At 43.4% G+C, this 18,801-nt stretch overlaps 2 protein-coding genes across 2 annotated transcripts in view; one reads left to right on the top strand and one right to left on the bottom strand.

Moving 5' to 3' along the window:
* Positions 1 to 18,801, bottom strand: part of LOC129231611 (neuronal membrane glycoprotein M6-b-like) — a 96,292-nt gene that overhangs the window by 37,998 nt on the left and 39,493 nt on the right. The window lies entirely within an intron of this gene.
* LOC129231602 (serine-rich adhesin for platelets-like) lies at positions 366 to 13,694 on the top strand. The gene has a single exon (XM_054865967.1). The coding sequence runs from the start codon at positions 389 to 391 to the stop codon at positions 13,565 to 13,567; it is 13,179 nt and encodes a 4,392-aa protein (XP_054721942.1). The 5' UTR covers positions 366 to 388; the 3' UTR covers positions 13,568 to 13,694.

Here is an 18,801-nt window from a genome sequence, read left to right as displayed (position 1 = left end):
AATCAGTTAATTTTAATACTAAAGAATATGCAAATTTCAAATATAATTTGTTTCTTTTCTAACACATCATCACGAATTCGTCACATCTTTCGAAAATTTCTTTTCTTTCCCATGAATTTCAGTTGTCAAGATAAGAAATCCTCTGAATTCAATTGTCATCTATAATAAAAAGAATGTTATACCACCCCACACATGAAAAACAAAACGAATTTGCCTTAATTGGGTCTCCAATTAAAATGACTTAACCCTCGACTAGAGCAAACATTGGTTTTCAATTAACTGAAACATTTTTTGATCTAGAACAAACCCCGAAGATCACGACATTCCCCCTATAAAAAGTGTCAGGTTCTGCTCGAAGTCACCGTCGGAGAGCTTAGGCGCATCAACCATGGTTCGTCTTTCCGCACTCCTGCTAGCCCTAGGGCTCTACCTCAGCTTCCCCACGGAAAGCGAAGGGAAATCGGTGTTTAAGGACGAAGGACTGGTTGAATATTTCTTACACGGAATCATCGACAACTTTATCAACTATGAGGTGATTAGAGCAGAGAAAGAGCAAGAGGTGTACGACAGCTTCAACGAACTCATTAAGACCGCTCGGAAGAGCCCGAAAGCGAATAAGATAAAGCATGCAGTCGCTTCGAAAATAGCAGAAGTTATTACCGAAGCCGCAGAAGGCGGCGGAAACATCAACTATATTATGGACAACGCAGTGCAGGCTATAGCTCAAGCATACGAAGCAAGTGTAGGAACAGTGGATGACAATTTTCTGGACAGCATACGTGAAATGGTTACGGTAATGTACAACAACGACGTTGAAGATGAAATCAAAGAAAGAGAGGAAGCAGAGATCCTCGAAGAGGAAGAAGCTATGGCTATGGAGGCCCAAATCTTAGCAGAAGAGCAAGCCCAACAACAAGCAGAAGAGCAAGCACAACAGCAAGCAGAAGAGCAAGCACAACAGCAAGCAGAAGAGCAAGCACAACAGCAAGCAGAAGAGCAAGCACAACAGCAAGCAGAAGAGCAAGCACACCAGCAAGCAGAAGAGCAAGCACAACAGCAAGCAGAAGAGCAAGCACAACAGCAAGCAGAAGAGCAAGCACAACAGCAAGCAGAAGAGCAAGCACAACAGCAAGCAGAAGAGCAAGCACAACAGCGAGCAGAAGAGCAAGCACAACAACTAGCACAACAGCAAGCGCAACAACTAGCACAACAGCAAGCACGGCAACAAGCACAACAACAAGCAGAAGAGCAAGCACGGCAACAATCACAACAACAAGCACGGCAACAAGCACGACAACAAGCACAACACCAAGCACAAGAGCAAGCACGGCAACAAGCACAAGAGCAAGCACGGCAACAAGCACAACAGCAAGCACAAGAGCAAGCACGGCAACAAGCACAACAGCAAGCGCAACAACAAGCACGTCAGCAAGCACGACAACAAGCACAACAGCAAGCACGACAACAAGCACAAGAGCAAGCACGACAGCAAGCACAACAGCAAGCACGACAACAAGCACAACTTCAATCGAAAAATGAAATCACAACAGACCAGAAAACGATATCCACCATTACAACTACAACAACAACAAACGTCAATGAATATCAAGGAGGCTCAGCCAGTGCTTTACAAAGCAACGGAATACAAGAAGAAATGTCTTCATCGGAAACGGAATCTTCTGAAATGGAAGCATTTGAAGAAAATTTAATCAGCGACTCCGAACAAGAAGAAGTTCAGAGTTACGTTGCAGAAAGCACGGCGCGAAATCAAATTGAAACAGATCAAGCATATCAAACTGCAGAGGCATACAACACCGCTGCGCAAAGTATCCAGTCACAGTCTGAAGAAAGTTATGGTAGTGCAGTTAATTCCGCTTCAACTGCGGCACAGGTGTCTTCAAGCACAACTGAGACATCTTCAGCATCCAGCTCTATATTGCAATCGCAGGCAGCTGCTGCTTCATCTTACCAAAGTGCTGCCAGCTCTGCATCGCAGCCTTTTTCATATATTGCGAACTACAATTCTTTCCAAAGCACGCTAGTTAGACTTTTTGGGTCTTCCAGTTCATTTAGTTCCATAAACACTCAAGTAATCTCTGCATCTGATGTTAAAAACGTAATGAGTAGCGTTTTAAGCAGTTCAGGAATTTCCGGTTCAGCCATTCAAAACGCGATGAGTAGAATAAATCTGAGTGCTGGATCACCGATTTCATCTTATGCTCAAGCTATTTCTTCGGCAGTAACGTCTGCAGTGCAACAGAGTAATGTTCTATCTTCAGGACAAGAGCAGAGCATGGCTAGTACAATTGCATCACAAATGATACAAAGTTTGGTTCAAATGTCTGCACAGAGATCACGGTCAATTGCACCACTTCCAGCTCCTGTTCCGAGACCAGCTCCTCTTCCCAGACCAGCCCCTCTTCCGAAACCAGCCCCAAGACAGCTTCCCGCACGTCGTCCAATCCCGGTGCAAATGCAACAGTCACAGGTTACCAAGACGCAGGCTGCTACTGCATCTTACCAAAGTGCCGCAAGCACTGCATCACAGGTCTCTTCAAGCGCAGCTCAGACGTCATCAGCTTCTAGCTCGATGAGTGCCTCTTCATACACGGCAAACTACAATTCTTTCCAAAGCTCGCTAATTCAACTTTTCGGATCTTCTAGCTCATTTAGCTCCCTTAACACTCAAGTAATCTCTGCATCTGATGTAAGAAACGCAATGAGTAACGTTTTACGCAGTTCAGGAGTTTCCGGTTCAGCCATTCAAAATGCTATGAGTAGAATAAATCTGAGTGCTGGATCATCGATCTCATCTTATGCTCAAGCTATTTCTTCGGCAGTAACGTCTGCAGTGCAACAGAGTAATATTCTATCTTCAGGACAAGAGCAGAGCATGGCAAGTACAATTGCATCACAAATGATACAAAGTTTGGTTCAACTGTCTGCACAGAGATCACAGCCAGTTGCACCCCTTCCAGCTCCTGCTCCGAGACCAGCTCCTCTTCCCAGACCAACCCCAAGACCCCTTCCCGCACCTCGTCCAATTCCGGTGCCAATGCAACATTCACAGGTTACCCAGCCGCAGGCTGCTACTGCATCTTACCAAAGTGCCGCAAGCACTGCGTCACAGGTCTCTTCAAGCGCAGCTCAGACGTCGTCAGCTTCTAGCTCCATGAGTGCTTCTTCATTTACGGCAAACTACAATGCTTTCCAAAGCTCGCTAATTCAAATTTTCGGATCTTCCAGCTCATTTAGCTCTATTAACACTCAAGTAATCTCTGCATCTGATGTAAGAAACGCAATGAGTAGCGTTTTACGCAGTTCAGGAGTTTCCGGTTCAGCCATTCAAAATGCGATGAGTAGAATAAATCTGAGTGCTGGATCATCGATCTCATCTTATGCGCAAGCTATTTCTGCGGCAGTAACATCTGCAGTGCAACAGAGTAATGTTTTATCTTCAGGACAAGAGCAGAGCATGGCAAGTTCGATCGCATCACAAATGATACAAACTTTGGTTCAACTGTCAGCACAGAGAACTCGCCCTCCAGCACCTCTTCCAGCTCCTGCCCCAAGACCAGCCCCCAGACCCATTCCTGCACCTCGACCGATTCCGATGCCAATGCAACAACCGCAGGTCTCCCAGTTGCAAGCTACTGCTGCATCTTACCAAAGTGCCGCAAGCACTGCATCACAGGTCTCTTCAAGCGCAGCTCAGACGTCGTCAGCTTCTAGCTCGATGAGTGCTTCTTCATACACGGCAAACTACAATTCTTTCCAAAGCTCGCTAATTCAACTTTTCGGATCTTCTAGCTCATTTAGCTCCATTAACACTCAAGTAATCTCTGCATCTGATGTAAGAAACGCAATGAGTAGCGTTTTACGCAGTTCAGGAGTTTCCGGTTCAGCCATTCAAAATGCTATGAGTAGAATAAATCTGAGTGCTGGATCATCGATCTCATCTTATGCTCAAGCTATTTCTTCGGCAGTAACGTCTGCAGTGCAACAGAGTAATATTCTATCTTCAGGACAAGAGCAGAGCATGGCAAGTACAATTGCATCACAAATGATACAAAGTTTGGTTCAACTGTCTGCACAGAGATCACAGCCAGTTGCACCCCTTCCAGCTCCTGCTCCGAGACCAGCTCCTCTTCCCAGACCAACCCCAAGACCCCTTCCCGCACCTCGTCCAATTCCGGTGCCAATGCAACATTCACAGGTTACCCAGCCGCAGGCTGCTACTGCATCTTACCAAAGTGCCGCAAGCACTGCGTCACAGGTCTCTTCAAGCGCAGCTCAGATGTCGTCAGCTTCTAGCTCGATGAGTGCTTCTTCATTTACGGCAAACTACAATGCTTTCCAAAGCTCGCTAATTCAACTTTTCGGATCTTCCAGCTCATTTAGCTCCATTAACACTCAAGTAATCTCTGCATCTGATGTAAGAAACGCAATGAGTAACGTTTTACGCAGTTCAGGAGTTTCCGGTTCAGCAATTCAAAATGCGATGAGTAGAATAAATCTGAGTGCTGGATCATCGATCTCATCTTATGCGCAAGCTATTTCTGCGGCAGTAACATCTGCAGTGCAACAGAGTAATGTTTTATCTTCAGGACAAGAGCAGAGCATGGCAAGTTCGATCGCATCACAAATGATACAAACTTTGGTTCAACTGTCAGCACAGAGATCTCGCCCTCCAGCACCTCTTCCAGCTCCTGCCCCAAGACCAGCCCCCAGACCCATTCCTGCACCTCGACCGATTCCGATGCCAATGCAACAACCGCAGTTCTCGCAGTTGCAAGCTACTGCTGCATCTTACCAAAGTGCCGCAAGCACTGCATCACAGGTCTCTTCAAGCGCAGCTCAGACGTCGTCAGCTTCTAGCTCGATGAGTGCTTCTTCATACACGGCAAACTACAATTCTTTCCAAAGCTCGCTAATTCAACTTTTCGGATCTTCTAGCTCATTTACCTCCATTAACACTCAAGTAATCTCTGCATCTGATGTAAGAAACGCAATGAGTAGCGTTTTACGCAGTTCAGGAGTTTCCGGTTCAGCCATTCAAAATGCTATGAGTAGAATAAATCTGAGTGCTGGATCATCGATCTCATCTTATGCTCAAGCTATTTCTTCGGCAGTAACGTCTGCAGTGCAACAGAGTAATGTTCTATCTTCAGGACAAGAGCAGAGCATGGCAAGTACAATTGCATCACAAATGATACAAAGTTTGGTTCAACTGTCTGCACAGAGATCACGGCCAGTTGCAATCCTTCCAGCTCCTGCTCCTGCTCCGAGACCAGCTCCTCTTCCCAGACCAGCCCCAAGACCCCTTCCAGCACCTCGTCCAATTCCGGTGCCAATGCAACATTCACAGGTTACCCAGCCGCAGGCTGCTACTGCATCTTACCAAAGTGCCGCAAGCACTGCGTCACAGGTCTCTTCAAGCGCAGCTCAGACGTCGTCAGCTTCTAGCTCGATGAGTGCTTCTTCATTTACGGCAAACTACAATGCTTTCCAAAGCTCGCTAATTCAACTTTTCGGATCTTCCAGCTCATTTAGCTCCATTAACACTCAAGTAATCTCTGCATCTGATGTAAGAAACGCAATGAGTAGCATTTTACGCAGTTCAGGAGTTTCCGGTTCAGCAATTCAAAATGCGATGAGTAGAATAAATCTGAGTGCTGGATCATCGATCTCATCTTATGCGCAAGCTATTTCCGCGGCAGTAACATCTGCAGTGCAACAGAGTAATGCTTTATCTTCAGGACAAGAGCAGAGCATGGCAAGTTCGATCGCATCACAAATGATACAAACTTTGGTTCAACTGTCAGCACAGAGATCTCGCCCTCCAGCACCTCTTCCAGCTCCTGCCCCAAGACCAGCCCCCAGACCCATTCCTGCACCTCGACCGATTCCGATGCCAATGCAACAACCGCAGGTCTCCCAGTTGCAAGCTACTGCTGCATCTTACCAAAGTGCCGCAAGCACTGCGTCACAGGTCTCTTCAAGCGCAGCTCAGACGTCGTCAGCTTCTAGCTCGATGAGTGCTTCTTCATTTACGGCAAACTACAATGCTTTCCAAAGCTCGCTAATTCAACTTTTAGGATCTTCTAGCTCATTTAGCTCCATTAACACTCAAGTAATCTCTGCATCTGATGTAAGAAACGCAATGAGTAGCGTTTTACGCAGTTCAGGAGTTTCCGGTTCAGCCATTCAAAATGCTATGAGTAGAATAAATCTGAGTGCTGGATCATCGATCTCATCTTATGCTCAAGCTATTTCTTCGGCAGTAACGTCTGCAGTGCAACAGAGTAATGTTCTATCTTCAGGACAAGAGCAGAGCATGGCAAGTACAATTGCATCACAAATGATACAAAGTTTGGTTCAACTGTCTGCACAGAGATCACGGCCAGTTGCACCCCTTCCAGCTCCTGCTCCTGCTCCGAGACCAGCTCCTCTTCCCAGACCAGCCCCAAGACCCCTTCCAGCACCTCGTCCAATTCCGGTGCCAATGCAACATTCACAGGTTACCCAGCCGCAGGCTGCTACTGCATCTTACCAAAGTGCCGCAAGCACTGCGTCACAGGTCTCTTCAAGCGCAGCTCAGACGTCGTCAGCTTCTAGCTCGATGAGTGCTTCTTCATTTACGGCAAACTACAATGCTTTCCAAAGCTCGCTAATTCAACTTTTCGGATCTTCCAGCTCATTTAGCTCCATTAACACTCAAGTAATCTCTGCATCTGATGTAAGAAACGCAATGAGTAGCATTTTACGCAGTTCAGGAGTTTCCGGTTCAGCAATTCAAAATGCGATGAGTAGAATAAATCTGAGTGCTGGATCATCGATCTCATCTTATGCGCAAGCTATTTCCGCGGCAGTAACATCTGCAGTGCAACAGAGTAATGTTTTATCTTCAGGACAAGAGCAGAGCATGGCAAGTTCGATCGCATCACAAATGATACAAACTTTGGTTCAACTGTCAGCACAGAGATCTCGCCCTCCAGCACCTCTTCCAGCCCCTGCCCCAAGACCAGCCCCCAGACCCATTCCTGCACCTCGACCGATTCCGATGCCAATGCAACAACCGCAGGTCTCCCAGTTGCAAGCTACTGCTGCATCTTACCAAAGTGCCGCAAGCACTGCGTCACAGGTCTCTTCAAGCGCAGCTCAGACGTCGTCAGCTTCTAGCTCGATGAGTGCTTCTTCATTTACGGCAAACTACAATGCTTTCCAAAGCTCGCTAATTCAACTTTTCGGATCTTCCAGCTCATTTAGCTCCATTAACACTCAAGTAATCTCTGCATCTGATGTAAGAAACGCAATGAGTAGCATTTTACGCAGTTCAGGAGTTTCCGGTTCAGCAATTCAAAATGCGATGAGTAGAATAAATCTGAGTGCTGGATCATCGATCTCATCTTATGCGCAAGCTATTTCCGCGGCAGTAACATCTGCAGTGCAACAGAGTAATGTTTTATCTTCAGGACAAGAGCAGAGCATGGCAAGTTCGATCGCATCACAAATGATACAAACTTTGGTTCAACTGTCAGCACAGAGATCTCGCCCTCCAGCACCTCTTCCAACTCCGGCCCCAAGACCAGCCCCCAGACCCATTCCTGCACCTCGACCGATTCCGATGCCAATGCAACAACCGCAGATCTCCCAGTTGCAAGCTACTGCTGCATCTTACCAAAGTGCCGCAAGCACTGCATCACAGGTCTCTTCAAGCGCAGCTCAGACGTCGTCAGCTTCTAGCTCGATGAGTGCTTCTTCATTTACGGCAAACTACAATGCTTTCCAAAGCTCGCTAATTCAACTTTTAGGATCTTCTAGCTCATTTAGCTCCATTAACACTCAAGTAATCTCTGCATCTGATGTAAGAAACGCAATGAGTAGCGTTTTACGCAGTTCAGGAGTTTCCGGTTCAGCCATTCAAAATGCTATGAGTAGAATAAATCTGAGTGCTGGATCATCGATCTCATCTTATGCTCAAGCTATTTCTTCGGCAGTAACGTCTGCAGTGCAACAGAGTAATGTTCTATCTTCAGGACAAGAGCAGAGCATGGCAAGTACAATTGCATCACAAATGATACAAAGTTTGGTTCAACTGTCTGCACAGAGATCACGGCCAGTTGCACCCCTTCCAGCTCCTGCTCCTGCTCCGAGACCAGCTCCTCTTCCCAGACCAGCCCCAAGACCCCTTCCAGCACCTCGTCCAATTCCGGTGCCAATGCAACATTCACAGGTTACCCAGCCGCAGGCTGCTACTGCATCTTACCAAAGTGCCGCAAGCACTGCGTCACAGGTCTCTTCAAGCGCAGCTCAGACGTCGTCAGCTTCTAGCTCGATGAGTGCTTCTTCATTTACGGCAAACTACAATGCTTTCCAAAGCTCGCTAATTCAACTTTTCGGATCTTCCAGCTCATTTAGCTCCATTAACACTCAAGTAATCTCTGCATCTGATGTAAGAAACGCAATGAGTAGCATTTTACGCAGTTCAGGAGTTTCCGGTTCAGCAATTCAAAATGCGATGAGTAGAATAAATCTGAGTGCTGGATCATCGATCTCATCTTATGCGCAAGCTATTTCCGCGGCAGTAACATCTGCAGTGCAACAGAGTAATGTTTTATCTTCAGGACAAGAGCAGAGCATGGCAAGTTCGATCGCATCACAAATGATACAAACTTTGGTTCAACTGTCAGCACAGAGATCTCGCCCTCCAGCACCTCTTCCAGCTCCTGCCCCAAGACCAGCCCCCAGACCCATTCCTGCACCTCGACCGATTCCGATGCCAATGCAACAACCGCAGGTCTCCCAGTTGCAAGCTACTGCTGCATCTTACCAAAGTGCCGCAAGCACTGCGTCACAGGTCTCTTCAAGCGCAGCTCAGACGTCGTCAGCTTCTAGCTCGATGAGTGCTTCTTCATTTACGGCAAACTACAATGCTTTCCAAAGCTCGCTAATTCAACTTTTCGGATCTTCCAGCTCATTTAGCTCCATTAACACTCAAGTAATCTCTGCATCTGATGTAAGAAACGCAATGAGTAGCGTTTTACGCAGTTCAGGAGTTTCCGGTTCAGCCATTCAAAATGCTATGAGTAGAATAAATCTGAGTGCTGGATCATCGATCTCATCTTATGCTCAAGCTATTTCTTCGGCAGTAACGTCTGCAGTGCAACAGAGTAATGTTCTATCTTCAGGACAAGAGCAGAGCATGGCAAGTACAATTGCATCACAAATGATACAAAGTTTGGTTCAACTGTCTGCACAGAGATCACAACCAGTTGCGCCCCTTCCAGCTCCTGCTCCTGCTCCAAGACCAGCTCCTCTTCCCAGACCAGCACCAAGACCCCTTCCAGCACCTCGTCCAATTCCGGTGCCAATGCAACATTCACAGGTTACACAGCCGCAGGCTGCTACTGCATCTTACCAAAGTGCCGCAAGCACTGCGTCACAGGTTTCTTCGAGCGCAGCTCAGACGTCGTCAGCTTCTAGCTCGATGAGTGCTTCTTCATTTACGGCAAACTACAATGCTTTCCAAAGCTCGCTAATTCAACTTTTCGGATCTTCCAGCTCATTTAGCTCCATTAACACTCAAGTAATCTCTGCATCTGATGTAAGAAACGCAATGAGTAGCATTTTACGCAGTTCAGGAGTTTCCGGTTCAGCAATTCAAAATGCGATGAGTAGAATAAATCTGAGTGCTGGATCATCGATCTCATCTTATGCGCAAGCTATTTCCGCGGCAGTAACATCTGCAGTGCAACAGAGTAATGTTTTATCTTCAGGACAAGAGCAGAGCATGGCAAGTTCGATCGCATCACAAATGATACAAACTTTGGTTCAACTGTCAGCACAGAGATCTCGCCCTCCAGCACCTCTTCCAGCTCCGGCCCCAAGACCAGCCCCCAGACCCATTCCTGCACCTCGACCGATTCCGATGCCAATGCAACAACCGCAGGTCTCCCAGTTGCAAACTACTGCTGCATCTTACCAAAGTGCCGCAAGCACTGCATCACAGGTCTCTTCAAGCGCAGCTCAGACGTCGTCAGCTTCTAGCTCGATGAGTGCTTCTTCATACACGGCAAACTACAATTCTTTCCAAAGCTCGCTAATTCAACATTTCGGATCTTCTAGCTCATTTAGCTCCATTAACACTCAAGTAATCTCTGCATCTGATGTAAGAAACGCAATGAGTAGCGTTTTACGCAGTTCAGGAGTTTCCGGTTCAGCCATTCAAAATGCTATGAGTAGAATAAATCTCAGTGCTGGATCATCGATCTCATCTTATGCTCAAGCTATTTCTTCGGCAGTAACGTCTGCAGTGCAACAGAGTAATGTTCTATCTTCAGGACAAGAGCAGAGCATGGCAAGTACAATTGCATCACAAATGATACAAAGTTTGGTTCAACTGTCTGCACAGAGATCACAACCAGTTGCGCCCCTTCCAGCTCCTGCTCCTGCTCCAAGACCAGCTCCTCTTCCCAGACCAGCACCAAGACCCCTTCCCGCACCTCGTCCAATACCGGTGCCAATGCAACATTCACAGGTTACACAGCCGCAGGCTGCTACTGCATCTTACCAAAGTGCCGCAAGCACTGCGTCACAGGTCTCTTCAAGCGCAGCTCAGACGTCGTCAGCTTCTAGCTCGATGAGTGCTTCTTCATTTACGGCAAACTACAATGCTTTCCAAAGCTCGCTAATTCAACTTTTCGGATCTTCCAGCTCATTTAGCTCAATTAACACTCAAGTAATCTCTGCATCTGATGTAAGAAACGCAATGAGTAGCGTTTTACGCAGTTCAGGAGTTTCCGGTTCAGCCATTCAAAATGCGATGAGTAGAATAAATCTGAGAGCTGGATCATCGATCTCATCTTATGCGCAAGCTATTTCTTCGGCAGTAACATCTGCAGTGCAACAGAGTAATGTTCTATCTTCAGGACAAGAGCAGAGCATGGCAAGTACAATTGCATCACAAATGATACAAAGTTTGGTTCAACTGTCTGCACAGAGATCACGGCCAGTTGCACCTCTTCCATCTCCTGCTCCGAGACCAGCTCCTCTTCCCAGACCAGCCACAAGACCCCTTCCAGCACCTCGTCCAATTCCGGTGCAAATGCAACATTCACAGGTTACCCAGCCGCAGGCTGCTACTGCATCTTACCAAAGTGCCGCAAGCACTGCGTCACAGGTTTCTTCAAGCGCAGCTCAGACGTCGTCAGCTTCTAGCTCGATGAGTGCTTCTTCATTTACGGCAAACTACAATGCTTTCCAAAGCTCGCTAATTCAACTTTTCGGATCTTCCAGCTCATTTAGCTCCATTAACACTCAAGTAATCTCTGCATCTGATGTAAGAAACGCAATGAGTAGCATTTTACGCAGTTCAGGAGTTTCCGGTTCAGCAATTCAAAATGCGATGAGTAGAATAAATCTGAGTGCTGGATCATCGATCTCATCTTATGCGCAAGCTATTTCCGCGGCAGTAACATCTGCAGTGCAACAGAGTAATGTTTTATCTTCAGGACAAGAGCAGAGCATGGCAAGTACAATTGCATCACAAATGATACAAAGTTTGGTTCAACTGTCTGCACAGAGATCACAACCAGTTGCGCCCCTTCCAGCTCCTGCTCCTGCTCCAAGACCAGCTCCTCTTCCCACACCAGCCCCAAGACCCCCTCCCGCACCTCGTCCAATACCGGTGCCAATGCAACATTCACAGGTTACACAGCCGCAGGCTGCTACTGCATCTTACCAAAGTGCCGCAAGCACTGCGTCACAGGTCTCTTCAAGCGCAGCTCAGACGTCGTCAGCTTCTAGCTCGATGAGTTCTTCTTCATTTACGGCAAACTACAATGCTTTCCAAAGCTCGCTAATTCAACTTTTCGGATCTTCCAGCTCATTTAGCTCAATTAACACTCAAGTAATCTCTGCATCTGATGTAAGAAACGCAATGAGTAGCGTTTTACGCAGTTCAGGAGTTTCCGGTTCAGCCATTCAAAATGCGATGAGTAGAATAAATCTGAGAGCTGGATCATCGATCTCATCTTATGCGCAAGCTATTTCTTCGGCAGTAACATCTGCAGTGCAACAGAGTAATGTTCTATCTTCAGGACAAGAGCAGAGCATGGCAAGTACAATTGCATCACAAATGATACAAAGTTTGGTTCAACTGTCTGCACAGAGATCACGGCCAGTTGCACCTCTTCCATCTCCTGCTCCGAGACCAGCTCCTCTTCCCAGACCAGCCCCTCTTCCGAGACCAGCCCCCGGACCCCTTCCCGCACCTCGTCCAATTTCGGTGCCAATGCAACAGTCACAGGTTACCCAGTCGCAGGAGGCTACGGCATCTTACCAAAGTGCCGCAAGCACTGCATCAGAGGTCTCCTCAAGCGCAGCTCAGACGTCGTCAGCTTCTAGCTCGATGAGCGCTTCTTCATACACGGCAAACTACAATTCTTTCCAAAGCTCGCTAATTAGACTCTTTGGGTCTTCCAGCTCATTTAGCTCCATTAACACTCAAACAATCTCGGCATCTGATGTGAGAAACGTAATGAGTAGCGCTTTAAGCAGTTCAGGAGTTTCAGGCTCAGCCATTGAAAACGCAATGAGTAGAATAAATCTGAGTGAAGGATCATCGATCTCATCTTATGCTCAAGCTATTTCTTCGGCAGTAACGTCTGCAGTGCAACAAAGTAATATTCTATCTTCAGGGCAAGAGCAAAGTATGGCAAGTTCAATTGCATCGCAAATTATACAAAGTTTGGTTCAAATATCAAAGCAAAGGGTACAACAGACTCAATCTCAACAATCACTGTTTGCCGCATTGTCACAGCAGGACACGGCTTCTTCTGCGACAGAAGCATCACAGTTTTCTGCTCAAAGTGCTTTTGCATCAAGTTCAGCCTCTCAGAGTGAATATAACCAACTTTCTGCGACATCACAAAACACTGAAACTTCAGCTCAGTTGTCTACACAAAATTCTTATGCCTCTAATAATGAATTTGCTCAAAATTCTTTTGCATCCGATGATGTATCTGCCCAAAATTCCTATGTGTCTAGCAATGTAGCTGCAGAAAATTCTTATGCATCTAGTAATGTAGAGCAAGCAGTACAATCTGAATCAGCTGCAACAGCGTCTTTCGAAAGTGGCGTATCATCAGCCGCTTCTGATTACTCAACTCAAAGTGTTGCTGCAGATTCGAGTTCCCTTTCATCTGCCAGCTCTGGATTTGTCTCTGGTAACGCAGGATATGCTAGCTCTGTATCATCCACTCAAAGCAGCGGAACGTTATCAGGTGCCGCATCTAAGTTAATGTCCCCAGCCGCGTCAGCACGTGTGTCGCAACTGAGTGGAGCCTTATCTTCTATGCTAGCTTCGGGCAGCTTAAATGCGTCGGCTTTATCAAGCACGGTTGCAAACGCCATTTCTGCACTACAAGCCAGTTCCAATCTGTCGAAAGCTGAAATCGTTGCAGAAGCTATGATGGAGACAATGGTTGCTGTGGCTTCTGCTGCTAGTGGATGTGATGGAAGCTCCTTCGCATCAGAGTTCGCTGCTGCTATGGCCAGTGTTTAAGTAAAATTATTACATTTTACCGAAATGTCCACTTTTAATGATATTTGTCGGTGTTGGTAACATACGCATAGTGAAAAAAGAAAAAAAAAAAAGATTCATTGTTAAATAAACTATACTGAATATTGGGCTTAAGTTTTTACATTTATTTATAATATGTATTTCTGTGACAAACATTATACAAACAGACATGACGAAAAGGCTACAATCAAACATACATTACTTTTAAGTACTTTTATAATTCTTTCACTCATAGCTAAAATATGACAAAGGAGGAAAAGAGGTTCTTTAAGAAGCTCTTCACAATCGTTTGTTGTATTTATCGCATTGAAAACACATTGTCCCAGTTTCAGGAGCATTCAAGCTTCATACTTGAGTTATGGCGCCGGTTTACACTCAAAATTGAAAGTTAGTAACAATAATTTTCCAAATTCTAATCATTATATGATTATTTTGAGAATAGCTATTTCTACTTCCAAAATGATCAAACATTAATTAAATAGAAGTTATTTTCATGGTAAGGAAATCTGTATCAGAAATAATGCTTTTCTGCCCGAACGAAAAGATGAAGGTGAAAGTTAAAACATTTTCAATTAGTTACTTATTGTGCCGTTAATATTAATCTCTTTAATGATTTAACCACTTCAGCAGTTCACTGAACTTCTGTTATTAAAAGGAAATTTTTTGGTAAAATATTCTTTTCAAACACATGCAACGAGCAGAAATCAATATAGTCTGCACTTTTGTAAATTAAAGTCGCTAAACTAATTTGGTCCGTATTGTACATAGCATTTTCAACAATTTTCACTGGCGCAGTCCAACCTTTTATGGCAAGTGTAATATTAAAACCAACGAATTCAACCAGGGCGATCATTCCAAGCTCGTCAGCTTGCGAGATCGAGATTTTCGCTCACGTGATCGGTTGTGACGTAGAATTGTTGCAAAGTAGTATTCTAATCTACTCGAACTCAGCTTGCGGATAAGTTCGAGTAGATTAGAATACAACTTTGCGACATTTCTACGTCACAACCGATCACGTCAGCGAAAATCTCGATCTGGCAAGCTGACGAGCTTGGAATGACCGCCCAGAGTGCCCATTAGGGTGCGTCTTATTTTTAAAGGTGTTATTTTTTCATGAGGCACCCTCTCATTTTGTTCCTTTGGATGAAAAAAAAAATTCTCATATCTGAAAAATAAAAATTGAATAACATTTAGGAGGTGCTACCACTGCTGCAAAATTTGTCAAATCTCTCTCTTTTTATTTTTATTTTTAAATTTATTTATTTAGTCTGGATAATAAGTAGCAATCAGTGAAAAGTTTGTATTGTCACAAAGAGAAAAATTACAATATTGCTGAATGTAAAAGACCGAAAGTGTAAACCGGTGATATAAATGGCATTATCGAACTTTCGGTTGTTGTTTTGACACTATTACATAAAATGACAACCATGAAATGCTTATTATTTTCTTGTATATATTAGAAATAGGTATTTGTGTTATGTTAAACCCAACCAACCTAATTTCATGTTGATTAAAAATATAACAAGATATATTGGGGAGTTGATTTTTGCACCATTTTTTTCACAATGAATGTAATTTTAATCACTGGTAGCACCCCTTAAATTATGATCAAATTCTATGAAACTTTTATGTGCGTATTTTTTCATCAAAAGGAAACAATTAAAGGGGTGCCCCATAAGAAATTCAAAACTTTTTTAAAAAGTGCATTATAAGACACACCCTAGTGCACATCCCCCCCCCCCAAGCTCAATGGCGCAAATTCCCCCCAAAATTTTTCTCTCAACCAAATAGGGTAAAAGATAATACTTTTTAGAGTTCCTAATTCCCAGGCAAATTAACGGGAGGGAGGTGGGAGGGGGGGATAACGCTAACTACTGCCTTCTGAACCGAAATATTGTTGGATTATTGACACGTCTCACCTCCCAAGGCTTACAATATGGCCCTTGAGTAAAAAAGTTTAAAGATTTTTTTCAAACGTATGAAAAAATACAGAAAGAGAGGATTCACCTTTTCTGGTTTGGGATGGAGTCATTACTGAATTTTGAACCTTGTCGAAAATATAATATTCAGTCAGATAGGGGGGTTCGGGGGTATCCCCCCCCCGGAAAATTTTTGAAATTGTAGTTATAAAAACACAGTTTTAGACGATAATTGGAAAGGTTAAGTGGCTTCGATTGGAAGGATTCGGTGGTCCTTCCCGGTATTTTTTTCGTTATTCAATGTATCAAAAAAGCAGTTGTAGATACTCTTTCGTTATGTAAGAGAGAGTGGGCGGGTTCGGGACTGCCCCCGAAACATTTCAAAATTGTAGCTCTAAAAACAGTTTTAAACTATCTGTGATAATGTTAGGTAGAGAAGAGTTTCGGGAGGTCTCCCTCGGAAATTTTTCGAGATTGAAGTCTTAAAGTCGCGTTTTCAGGCTATCTATGGTTAGGGGATAAGTAGTTTTCTGAAATTGAAGCTCTAAAATTGCAATTGTAGCCGAACTTCGTGACGTTAGGGAAAGAAATTTTCGGAAGCACTCCCAGAAAATTTTTCGAGATTGAAGCCCTGAAAACCAAATTTAAGACGATCTTTAATTTTGACGAGAGTAAGGGAAAGCCCCCGTTAAGGGGCGCTCCACTTAAATTTTTGAACCTGTTGCTTTAGAAACGTAATTTTGATAGATCTTTGGTATTGTTAGTGGAAGGAAAAGTTCGGTGGCATTCCCCCGGCAATTTTTCGACATTAAAAATATAAAATGGCTTCTGTAGATTGTTTTTGATTGTTGTAAAGAAGATGGAAGGATTCATTCTTTCCCCATAAATTTTTCGAAAGTGCAGTTCTGGAAACGCAGTTTTAGACGACTCCTGACTCTTAATGACCAAGAGGGCGTCTATCGGGCGTTACAGAGGAGGCGCTCTCCTGGAAGTTTACCGAAATTGAAGTCGCATATTTAAAAAAGACGGGTCACACACAAGTATAATATGACGGATATTTTTCGGAAATCTCAAAACTGATTCAGCTATTCAGCGCACATCGAAATTCATAACTCAAGAATTTCCACGAATCTAATACTTCCTTTAATATATACATCTTAGATATAAGAAAATAAAACTGATTTAAGAAAAATAATTTAAATACCTTACGAAAAAACTGTTCTACTTCAAATAGTAAAACCTAACATCATTGAAAGTTTTATAAAAATCATCTAATGAAAAAGTGAGAGAACAGTCAATTTAAAAATGGTAGAAAAAATGAGAGTAAAGTGAAATGAAAAATTCTACATAAACTTAAGCTAATTTATGAAGAAAATGTATTAATTTTCAAGTGATGGGCTAAAAAATATGTTATTCGAAAATTTCAAAACTAGTTCTTAACGACTGTTTTGGTGCAAATGAATCTATGAATGGCTAGAGCATAGTGGTCAAAATTCTTACAAACAATAAATAAATAACAGAAGAAGAAACAATTTAAAAACATTTTTATTTTAACCATTTTTAACCTCCTTCTGATCACTGTTACACGTATTCCTTATACAGAACTGTGCTACTTTCAGAAAATTTATATTAATAAAACAAAGAATATATGTGCATATATGTATGCATATTTCCGATACAAATCCAGTTTATGTCAGATCTCGACCAAATTTGACAGGGAGATACTTGGGCATCCTAGAAGGAACGTAGATGGATTTTCAAGCTGCAAAGAAGTACTGAACCGTTAGATTTAGTTTTAGGACCTTAAATGGCATTAAAAGGCTCTTTTTACCCGAAATAATTATCCGATCGGTACGATTTTAGTCTCATTCGAAAGCCTGCAAAAACACTCCTGAAGTAGATTTACTTCCCTCGGATTTCAAAACAAGGCTGTAAAATCCAGGGCTGTGGAGTCGGAGTCGAAGAGTCGGAGTCGGACTGATTTTGGGTTAAGGGAGTCGGAGTCGTTAGAAAGCATGCCGACTCCAACTCCGGGCTTCTTTTTTTCTTTCATATTCACTGACTCTCCTTGCATTTCTTAAAAACTGAGTACCAATTGAAATGTTACGCAACAAAACGTGTATAAAAAGCTACTAATGAGAAAATAACTACCATAATGGCAATCAGCTAGCTTGAGTGCTTACCGAACTTTCTGTAGCCGTCCCTCAGTTTGCTTGCTTTTTTAATTGACTAACAGCAAATGTCAGCAAACGGTTTTGTTTCCTAACATTTTCAAGTAATCACTTTCAAATAAAAATAGAAATATAGTGTTTTGTTTGATCTCAGTTACAAAATAGTAAAAGGAACGTAACAATTTAGTAAGTCGAGGCCCGTATCTCAGGTGGAAACTTTTGAGGGTGATCGGCAAATTCAAATAAGGTCTGGCGCGAAAGCACGAATCCAAAAGATCCGATGAAATAATCTGGTTTTTTTTCTTTATTAAGACTATTTCTATAAGCTTGGTTCTCACTAAAAAGTATGGAACAAAATAAGTGTAAATAATTTCTTGATTACAACTAGAGTTTCCAATCCCGATCCCGACTCCCGCAGGATATTTAGCGGAATTGATCCGCGGGATAAACTTTGCTCTCAGTCCCGCGGGATTCCCAATCCCGCAATTTTTTTTATATTCAAGTGTTTTCCAACTTTTGCCGCTCATAAAACGATTATTTTCACAAGCACCATCTGAAGCTTGTGAAAATAGCTTCTTTTTCGTATATCTACAAGAAGAGCAAGTAAAACTTTGTCTCATATGACCAACAATGGATTTACCATTTCAGAACACAATAAAAATAAAGAACATTTTTCTGAGAATGAATTAGTATCCCCGTTCGAGGTTTCAATTTTCACACGTTCAGCAATTGAGAAAATGCGTAAAACTTATGAGCATTTACAAAAACCATCACTAAAATTTAAAATCCAGTAAATTACGCGTAAAAAAATGCGTATTAAAAAGAGAAAGTGTATTACTTATTCTCAAACCCGCTCAGTAGCCTGAATGCAATGTTGGAGCACTTCTGTAAGCTTTAGTAATGCACTCAAAACCTAAAAGTTACAAAAGTGCACTCCAAAGAAGAAAGGATTGAAAAATATGACATTATTTATGTATTCCGCACGACTTTAAAAGGGATGACAGAAACTTGTATGAAACACCTGATGACTCTCATGATAGTGCAGTAAGTTTAGCTGCTCATGTTTTTGAATTCCTCTTCAAAGTGAGAGGTAAAATTAGCGAAGTTATCCAAATACTTTTACTGA

This window comes from Uloborus diversus, chromosome 1 (genome assembly GCF_026930045.1).
Source record: "Uloborus diversus isolate 005 chromosome 1, Udiv.v.3.1, whole genome shotgun sequence".
Classification (NCBI taxonomy): domain Eukaryota; kingdom Metazoa; phylum Arthropoda; class Arachnida; order Araneae; family Uloboridae; genus Uloborus; species Uloborus diversus.
Note: the sequence above shows the minus strand (reverse complement) of the source record. Positions and strands in the feature narration are given on the sequence as shown.

Excerpts from the sequence above, each read along its gene's own strand:
- LOC129231602 (XM_054865967.1), top strand. The coding sequence starts at position 389 with ATGGTTCGTCTTTCCGCACTCCTGCTAGCCCTAGGGCTCTACCTCAGC.